General features: G+C 46.0%; 1 protein-coding gene across 4 annotated transcripts; it reads right to left on the reverse strand.

Moving 5' to 3' along the window:
- Positions 1-243: 243 nt before the first annotated feature.
- On the reverse strand, positions 244-8,640 carry LOC146700965 (hepatitis A virus cellular receptor 2 homolog). 4 transcript variants are annotated; one of them, XM_085471241.1, is made up of 7 exons: positions 8,014-8,640; positions 6,022-6,363; positions 5,582-5,650; positions 5,221-5,282; positions 3,489-3,573; positions 1,935-1,962; positions 244-1,027 (listed from the first exon to the last, which is right to left on the reverse strand). In XM_085471241.1, exons 1-7 carry the CDS (start codon positions 8,045-8,047, stop codon positions 883-885), a joined length of 765 nt encoding a protein of 254 aa, XP_085327367.1. In that variant the 5' UTR covers positions 8,048-8,640; the 3' UTR covers positions 244-882. The 4 variants fall into 4 exon arrangements, 3 of the variants coding, with proteins under 3 accessions (XP_085327367.1, XP_085327368.1, XP_085327366.1); XM_085471242.1 differs by lacking the exon at positions 8,014-8,640 and adding an exon at positions 6,964-7,153; XM_085471240.1 differs by lacking the exon at positions 8,014-8,640 and adding an exon at positions 6,937-7,153.
- Positions 8,641-9,950: the final 1,310 nt, after the last annotated feature.

Raw genomic sequence — 9,950 nt, forward strand, 5'->3', positions numbered from 1 at the left:
GTCTTCAGCCTGAGCGGGTGGAGCAGGAGAGCTGGAGATGAACTTCCTGAGTGAGCTGCTGGGCATGAAGGTGGTGCTGCTGCTGGAGCAGAGAGTCTTTACAGGAGAGACAGAGGGAGGGCGTCGCCATGATGGTGATGTTGGTGTAACGCCATCATGGATGAAATAAAGCTCGTGTGCTTTTTTCTGACATGTCAACTTTTTTTCCCCTTTCAGAAACAAAGACGTCACATCTGAGCTGGATCAAAGGAACAAATAACGTTTATTACTGTCGTCATAGCGATCTTACAAAATTGCATCTTTACCCTAGTACAGGTGTGGGGTTCTCACGCGTAACTCCGCCCCCATGGCTGTGATTAGAGATATTACAGTCTTTTTTAATCATAGTCAGTCCATCAAACAGCCTGAGCTCACAGCACAGCTGAGTCTGTGTAGCTGCAGGTCATCTGTCCGGCCAGCAGGTGGAAGCAGCGTGCAGAAGAAGAACTGAGCGCCCAGGTTACCAGTCAGAGGTAAACGTGTTTCAAGGAACAGAAGAAGAGTTCAAACCAACCTTTAAAAGTCCTCCAAACATTTTATTAAATTAAATCTGAAAAGCCAGGAAACCTCACCAAACCTTTCACAATAAAAGCTCTTTACATCTTTATTTACATGTTAGCACCTGCTGTCTGCAAACCTTCAGCCTGAAGGCGGGGTTAGTCACCTGGGACCACAGCTGTAGCTCTCTGATTGGACGCTTTCAAAGCAAAGCGTGAGAGCAAGGCTATCTTCCTAAAATACTGGAGGCTTCTCAGGGCAAAGCTGTTGTCTCATCTGTCCGCGACAGAGCTCGTCATCGTCCTGCCTCCAGACTCTGCGGATGAGTGGGTGGAGCCTCAGAGCTCAGGGGCAATTCTCGTATATGCCTCCCTCACCACCATCCATCTGGTAGATGTTGTCCACGGCGGCGGGCTGAGCGTGCAGCTGCAGAGTCGACGACGTGGGGTTGAACCGCACCGAGTCGCTGATATGCCGATGCTGCCGAGGACTGAGACATGAGAGCGAGAGTGTTAGTCAGCTGACCTTTGGCTATAGAAACATTAATGAGATTACTCTGACTGCAGGAGATTATAACATCCTGCAGAGAAGCTCCAAAATAAAACGATTTGCTGCTTCTGTCACATTTTATTATAAACCAAATATTAAAAAATATGATTTAATTTTATCCACACATCTAAAACTCTAAGCTGCTGATTGAATCTGTTTCCTGCTTCCATCCTCATCATGACTCAGATTTTCCAAAGTAAAAGCCTCAGACTTGACTCAAAGCAGTGTGAAAGGTCACTTCCTGTTCGTGACTCTGATTATGCTGCAGTTCAAATGAAGCATTAACGAGCAGTCGTGTTAATGATGATGATGAAGGACCTTCCTCCCCATGCTCTGAGGCTCCAGTGCAGCAGTGATGGAGCTGGAAACACTGAGGCTGTGGATCACCCACACCCACTCGTGCTGGAGCAGCTCTGATGGACTCGGCTCACAGTCGCTGAATCACAAACCAAAGATCGAGACAACCCGTCCCTGTAAACGGCAGAGCTTTGGTAGTGTCGCGCTTGTTCTTGAGTTTGGACGCCATAATGGCGGACTGTGTTCAGGGCTTTTATGGACGGTGTTTCTAGTAGCGGAGGGGTGGAGGGTGTGGTGCTGCTGTGGGTGAACATGAGGCTCTGACACGGGCGTCAGCTCGAAATGATTCCACTCTGATGGGCCTTAAAGGTCGAGCGAGCCGCCGTTGGCTGGTTTGAACTCTGTGGTTGTCTCACCTCTCAGTTTCAGTCTGAACACGCGATGAAGGCTGAGAGATGATGAGTCACGACTTCTCAGCAGCGTCCGCGATGGTCGAGGTGCGGAGACACGTTAGTTACTCAGAAACACAAAGATAAGGATCGTGCACTCACACTGTGTGGAGGAGCTTCAGTCTTCTCACTGCAGAGACACAAAACAGCAGAAACATGTTAATGACGAGACGTTTGTGACATAAAAAGAACAAAGCACACAAATCAGCACCAAGCCGAGCGACCGAGCCCGACGCGAGAAACACAAAGACCAACACACTGAGACGCGCTCCTGATGATCAGTGACCTCGCCTGAAACATCCAGACACCGTCGCTCTGTGAGGGCGGCGAGGTCAACGCTGCCGACGCCATGTTGGGTCCAGATCACAGCTCACGAAGAGCTGAATGAGCGCAGAACGTCGTTCAGTTTCTTTATTTTAACGTTGTTTCCTGTCTTACATGCGCACACAGCAGCAGACTGCAGCTAGCTTCATGCATGCAGCAGATGCTTCGGCCCCGTGGGAGGACCAGAGGAGGCCCTGACACGCACCTTCATCTGGACTTTAACATGATTCACTGCAGAAATGATGAGTCACGTCACACGGACGTGTTCGCTAATGCAGCTCAGCGTTTCCATCAGAGCTGCTGCTACAGAGCGGGGGCGCTGACGTCAGCACGAGGGTCTACCGCACGATTCTCAGTAATGATGAGCGATCCAGCCCACGCGCTCGCTCTGCGGCGACACAGACCCGAACATCTGGTTCTCAGGAGAAGGCGGAGCTCCTCGGGCGTGTCTGCAGAGGTGAAGCTCGGGAACAAACTGTTGAAATGTTCACACCTTCAGCTCGGCCTCCGCACCATCTCAGCGGTCTCGCCTCCTGCAGGGGGCGCTGTGGTGTCTCTAAGCTTCCCTCTCACTGGAGCTCCATGTTTGTGTTAAACAGTCTGGTTTCAGCGCACTCTCTTGTCTCCGAGACATCTCCACGCCATCACAGGTGTGCAACACCTGTCCACTCCTCATCCTCTTGTCCTTTTGCAAGGCTCCATTAAATATCCAACGATTATTGTACAAAAATAAAAACAATCAGCTGATCTGAGAGGACCTGACCAGGATGCGTCCCTGTTTATTAAACCGCGCTGCGTCACATGACCTCCATGTTTCCTGTCTGGCTCAGCTAAAAACACCAGATCATGGACGGGGAACTTCCTCTTTGTCCTCCTTTACTTTGTGCTTCTCTGCTCTGGCTTCCAGTTTCCTACAGGATCAAACTTTTAGCCGAGCCCCTTCATACCTGTCTGAGCTCCTTTCATGCTCCAGAAAAAGCAGGAGGTCCAGCTCAGGATGAATTAGTCCGTCCCTCGGACTAAACTCAAATCTCGTGGCGATAGAGCCTTCTCTCTGGCAGGTCCCAGACTTTGGAGTAGTTTCCGCCTAAATATTTAAATCACTTCTAAAGACACATTTTTATACTCTGTTTAACACACTATGACCATTTGGTCTTATTCAGTAGTCTTAGGTTTTGTTTTATTCTCTTATTGTCCCTTTATATTTATTGTTTTACATTGTTTCTGTTTTAATGGCATCATTGTTGGGCACTTTGTGCAGCATGAGCTGTCTGGAAATGTGTATAGACAAACTTGACCTTGTCACTGTGAGGACAGTTTGACTAAACTCACCCAGGAGTCCTACGATGGCGAGCAGAGACACCAGCCCCAGCAGGACGCAGACGACCACCACCATCAGCTGACCGCCGTCCTCGCCCTGTAAACCCAGAAAAACACCACATGACTCTGTCACAGGGAAGCTTCACCTTCTGTAATGCAATCAGCAGAGAGTTCATCTGTTTGACTGACTACTCTTTGGTCTCACAGCATTTATTCAGATAACACTTTTATATTTGGTGCCTTCTTTCCCAGCATGCATTTGGCTGCCACAGTGAAGTCAGTGCGATGGCTTTAAAAAGCTCAACAACACAATGAACTCGTATTGATCCACACAAAGTTCAGTGTATTTCCCATTTAGCCTCCTTACCCCTCAGAGACTGAGCACAAAATCACTACAAGCTCATGTCCACCTGCTGCCCCTGGACAGGTGTGGTAAAAGGTGTGACTCCACCTGTGTCGTGTTATTCAGTATCTGTGGTGTATAAATAGCCCTGCTGCTTCTCTGATTATCAGGTGGTCAGTGGTCTTGTTTGTGGTTTTCTGGTCTCACTCTCTTGTTGTCTAAACTGCTTTTGTTTCCTCTTGTTCTTGTTGCAATTCTAATCATTGCATATTAGGACCATATCACCCTATTAGAGCACTTCGCTCTCGCTCTGCAGGCCTACTTGTTGTTCCTAGAGTATTTAAAAGTAGAATGGGAGGCAGAGCCTTCCGTTTTCAGGCCCCTCTTCTGTGGAACCAGCTTCCAGTTTGGATTCAGGAGACAGACACTATCTCTACTTTCAAGATTAGGCTTCAAACTTTCCTTTTTGCTAAAGCATATAGTTAGGGCTGGACCAGGTGACCCTGAATCCTCCCTTAGTTATGCTGCAATAGGTGTAGGCTGCCGGGGATGGCCCCGCCCCTCCCTGAGCCTGGTTCTGCTGGAGGTTTCTTCCTGTTAAAAGGGAGTTTTTCCTTCCCACTGTCGCCAAAGTGCTTGCTCATAGGGGGTCATATGATTGTTGGGTTTTTCTCTGTATCTATTATGGTAGGGTCTACTGTACGATTAAAGCGCCTTGAGGCGACTGTTGTTGTGATTTGAGGCTGTATAAATAGTTTTTATCAGCTTGTCAGTTATCTTTAAGTTGCTCTAATCTTTACAAATACTGTGTGTGTGTGAAAAAATAATTAATTTTATATATAAAGAACCAAGAAATACTTTTTTATCTCAGGTTCTGGTTTGGACTGTCCAATCACACGAGGCCGCGTTAGCAGCAGTGTGAGGTGCAGACAATCCAAATAACGTGATCAGAAACATTTAAGACACAAACTGACATGAATACAATTTACTGCTTTTTAAGATATAATGTAAGGACCCACAGACATCTGGGAGCTGTTTATTCATGTAACTCGATGAGGGTCGCTCACATGGATCCTGCTGCTGGATGTAACTCTGTGAACCTGCAGGGATTTCATACACTCAGAGGAAAGACTTCTACAAACAGCTGGAAGCGTGCAGGATTATTGTTAGGATGATTCTCACTGTTCACATCCTCAGTATGAAATATGTGGGGTGATGGTAACAGCAGCAGGTTTGACACAGCTAAGGGAGGACGTAACTCCATTAGGTTTAGCGGTTATAGATCGCAGTGACTGCAGTGTTTTTAATGTGAAACTGTCTTTAAGGATGTGAAAGTCCCGACACCCTGACTTCGGTCGCTCTCAGCGACTTCATGTTTTCATGGTGTTTTTCTTTCCTCACCTTGCTGCTGCTCGTCATGGTGGAGGGCGAAGTCAGGAGGCTTTCTGCGGAGGTCATGTGACCTGCAGCATGAGGAAGCGAAAGCAGAAGATTTTAAGACAGCTGTGTCAGCAGCAGCATGATGTCATTAATTTTAGCCTCTGATCCTTTATTCCAGAAACACACTGAGTCTGAGACCAAACAGTTCCTGTCACTTTCAGCCTGATTGGACAAAAATCAGGAAGCGATGCTATAAATATGTGACGACTAATAAAGTTTGTTCCACAGAAATGTAAACGATCCTCTTTCCTGTCATCTGTGTTTGGTCCTGACAATCATGTGTTACTTCATTTCTGTCATCAGCTGATTAATCACAGGTCACCTTCAGAGGCTGCCGTCGGCTCTGTGGGCGTCTCTGAGTTTGGCGCCATCCATGTGGGAGTTTGTGGCGCTGAAACAGATCATTGACATGACGTCAGCACACTCTGCTTCAGATGAGTCTTTGTAATGAGAGGATCAGCAGGTGAGAGCAGTTAAATGGACACGTCTTCAGAGAGCTGCAGCTTCCTCGTGATGCTATTATCAGGAAACTAAAGCTAAACAGAGATTTCTTTATTTAAACACGACTCGAGTCACGACTTCATGATGCTCAAATGAAAAGAGGAAAAGGAAACAGCCCCGAGGTTAGACCTGGTCGACGTGCTGATTTCTGAACAAGGACAACTGTGTGAGGAAGACTCTGCTCACTGTGTAGACTGAGACGAAGCTGTAGTTGCTATGATACCAGAGTCCGATGGTTCTGGTGTTGTAATAATTCCTCACCTGTGGCGACGCTCAGGTCAAAGTGATGCTTCTCATCGTTGAACCAGCCGGGTATCTCCACCCTGCAGCCGTATTGTCCAGCGTCTCCCTCTGTGAGGTTCATGATGGTCAGAGAGACGTCTCCGTCCTCCAGTCGGCCCAGCAGCTCATACCTGCTGGAAGCTCTGGTTGACACTCTGAGTCCATCTGTGGAGATCAGCGGATTGGAGCAGCCTCTGGTTGGTATTTCTCCTCGCTGCCAGCACGCTGACAGAGCGCCGTGATATTTCCTGTCATATTTACAGGGCAGAGTGACGTCCTGACCTGTGTGACCTTTGACCCTGCTGCTGTCACATTCACAGACTGGAAACAGAAACACAGGAAAGCTTTGTTACATCAGATCCAAACTCTGCTCAGGGCTCAGATCAGGTCAATGTCATATCATCTTCACTGGTTTTACTGGTTTAACTGGGTCTGAGAGAGTAATTTCGAAACGGGGATCAATAAAGAATAGATTATTATCATTATTAAACTGGCGTTTTAATCGATACCAGTGCCTGATCAGTTTTATAGATTCTGCTTGTTTGGCAGTTTGATGTCAAAGTTTAAAAGAGAAGGTCAAAGGAGCTTGCAAAGAAAAGCGTCTGGACTTCTTTAAGTTGCTTGAAGACGTTTTAACTCTCATCCGAGAAGCTTCTTCAGTTCTAAAACCAGAAGTTTAGTTCAAAAATCATCCCCTATGTAGCCGGTGTATCAGAGAAACTCAGGAGAGTCTTCTCCAAGCACGACATCCTGGTTTCAGACCCAGCAACACGCTCAGACACAAACTGGTTCATCCCAAAGATTACAAGACGAACTCCCAACTCTTGAGCCACGATCGCCCTTTCGCCTCCTTTATCTTAGTGTCCTCGATTACTTTCAACTCTGTCTTGTTACCCTTATGTTTCCTTGCTCTCGGATCACCTGCTGCTTCCATGTAAAGCTTCAGTTTGTTTCTGTTCTCTGTATGTTCCCTTTGTTCCTTCGGTCTTTAGGTATTCAGACTCTGCTCTTTGTGTGTTATTGGAGTTACTAAAGGTTAGTTTTGTCTTTGACCTCCAAGACTCAAAAACAACACATAAGGATGAGAATCATGGAAAACAAACCCAGATGGTGTTTGTGAAGCCTCAACATGAACATTTCCATCGTCACCATGGAAACCAGACATGAGAAGCAGGAGGTGGATGAGACTGAAACAACTTGTCAGTCACAGGTTTTTAGCCAATGAGCATTTCCAGGATAATCCTCCTCTCCGACACATGGAGTGACCAAAATCTACAAACTACACGTTAAATTAGATTAAATGTGAAAACAGTGACTGAGTTCACACTCATCAGGTCGGGGATCAGCCCCAGGCCCCCTGCTGGTCATTAGAAGAATGCAGGTTTAAGACACATTTGGCTTCACTTTTTAGAAATCCAAGCTCCGTCCAGCTTTGCTCTCTGTCAGCTCACCCAGGCTCAGCGCCAGAGAGACTTTGACCTTTAGATGAATTCTCACACAGCTACAGATGTGACAGAGAGAAGAAAACGTTTATCCACCGTAACCCTGGAGAGGACGGCAGTGAGGTTTAGACCGCCACTGACCCTGTCCCCCCGAGGTTGTGACAAAATCACTGCTTTTTGTTCATCAGTGAAGAGACGTCAGAGATCAGTTTCAGTAAAAAAAAGACCTTTGGGGTCATCTGAGGTTAAAAGGAAGCACACGGTGAACCAGCTGTTATCGCTGGGTAACATGACGTTCATTCTCGTTGTTAGCCAACCCTTCAGGAAACCCAGCTGTGCTGACGGGGAATCGAGTTTTCACACAACTATAAAACACATCCACCATGTGAGGCAGAGAGATAAAAAACAGCAAAGTTTCACCAGCGGCACAGCTGAGGTGGATCCCACGTTTTCAGTGATGATGAAGGTTAAATAAAGACACCAGGCAAATAAATCTCAGGATCAGAGACAGTGGAAAGGTGCAGGTTACCTGTGAGCAGCGCCAGCAGCAGCACGACCTTCATGACGAAGCCCGAGTGACTCGTCAGAGCTCGCCAACACGTTTAAACAGCTGCTGACAGCCTGCGAGTCATCACAGCTGCACGCTGCAAAAAATGATCCTGAAACCACAAAAACAGAGAGGCGGGGCTCCTGACACAGTCTTTACTCAAACAGTTAATCCACGGATTCGACTCCAGATTATTTCCTTTACAGTTCAGCGTTTTGTTGACATTTAGCTCCCTCTGTTATCATCCTCACCCCCTCGTGTCCTCCATGTTTTCTTCCTTTACGTTTTATAGTTTGTTTTTTTCTGGAGGTCTCATGCTTTGTAGCGCTGTGGTTCTTGTTGTACTTGAGTTTATGATTGATGCACTCTGTTCAGTGTAGCCTGTGTAGTATTTATTCTTGGCGTTATTTCCTGTTTTATTTTGGTAGTTGGCTTTCTTCTGTCTTGTGCTTAGTTTTACTTCCTCCCCCGTCTGTCGCCCTCCTGATCACCTCAGGTGTATAAATAGTCCCTCCCTCAGTCTTTGGTTCAGTTTGTTGCCTTCGTTGGACTGTTATTGGGCCGGGCCGTTAACCAGATTAACCAGTCAGGAGCAGATTATAGAGCAGAGATGGTGGTTTCGCAGCACAGCGACCCCTGAAAGCTGAGCTGAGAACGGTCACAGACAACAACAATAAAGAAACAAAAATAGTTTTGAGTTCAGTTTATGTCCTGAGTCTTTGTGTCCGTCCCTCTCGTCTTATGCACATAGAACAAACGTCTGAAGGTTGACGTAAGCATGAAGGTGGTGCTGCTGTTCAGATGAAGCTGACCTCAGACGTTTGCTTCTGTCTGCTCTCAGAACTGAAGCCACAGTAGACGCCAGACTGAAGCTTTGAATCCTCAGAGTTAAACCAGCAGCATCGTTTCGCTTAGATTAATCAAAAACAGCTATTTACTAGAAATGAAACCTTCAGAGCTCACCAGGGGCCGCAGGCTACGCTTTGTGAACCACTGATGTGAAAAACATTAAATATGATATTTCAGTCATTACAAAACATGTATTATAGTATTTAATTAATAGCTGCAGTATTTATTGTGTATTAAACTATTTTATTGTCTACAGAGAACATTTAATATCTATTCTGTGTACATTTGTAATATTTTATGCAGAATTATGGTTTATTTACAGTATTTTCTTGCATCTTTCAGTGTTTCTGCAGCTGAGCAGGCAGAGCTGAGCTGCAGTCACTACTTTCATGGTTAAGTTACTAAACTTCCGCCTCACAGACAGCAGGATGACTACGAGGGGGAAGTTTTCCCCCACAGCACAGCTGAGTCTGTTCAGCTGCAGTTCATCGATCAGCCACACGGTGGAGGCAACGAGCATTAAACAGGAGTGAGAAACACAAGAAGAAGAACTCACAGTGAGGAAAAAAAGGTGAGTTCCAACCGACCATTAAAACAATTAAATTTGCAGACTCATTTGTACTGTTGAAAGTGATTATTTAACACATCAAGCCTTAAATAAAGGATTGTTTAAGGCTTCCAAGCTTGAGGTCCATACGGTACATCTCAAGGAATCAATTTTCTCACTTAACGAGATTATAAAAGATGCCAGAACTGAATATTTTGCTTATCTAACAGCTTCAAAAAAGAAAAATCCCAGAGTATTGTTTGAAACAATTAAAAACATTGTCTCTCGTGATATTCCTCATGTACCAGTCTATACTAAATCTCATTGTAATGACTTTATTTTAATTGAATTGATTGATTTACCTTTATTAGTCCCACAAGGGGAAATTTCATAAGGCTGCCGACCTATTGCACGCAATGGCGGCGCCATCTTACCCTCCGACCATACATACATGACACAAAACATCACATGGGGAAGACAGGTCAGAGAGGTATAACAATGGAAAATGCACCACATGAGGAAA

This window comes from Copadichromis virginalis, linkage group LG10 (genome assembly GCF_057382275.1).
Source record: "Copadichromis virginalis isolate Kocher_CV1m ecotype Utaka linkage group LG10, C_Virginalis_male_GT1.1, whole genome shotgun sequence".
NCBI classification, from domain to species: Eukaryota; Metazoa; Chordata; class Actinopteri; order Cichliformes; family Cichlidae; genus Copadichromis; species Copadichromis virginalis.

Bases quoted from the DNA above. Each gene is read 5' to 3' on its own strand.
- LOC146700965 (XM_085471240.1), bottom strand. From the start codon at position 6,976: ATGGAAGCAGCAGGTGATCCGAGAGCAAGGAAACATAAGG. The intron at 5,651-6,021 runs GTGAGGAATTAT...GATCTGTTTCAG, and splicing joins TGACCTGAGCGTCGCCACAG to CGCCACAAACTCCCACATGG. The intron at 3,574-5,220 runs GTGAGGAAAGAA...CTGGGTTTACAG, and splicing joins CCATGACGAGCAGCAGCAAG to GGCGAGGACGGCGGTCAGCT.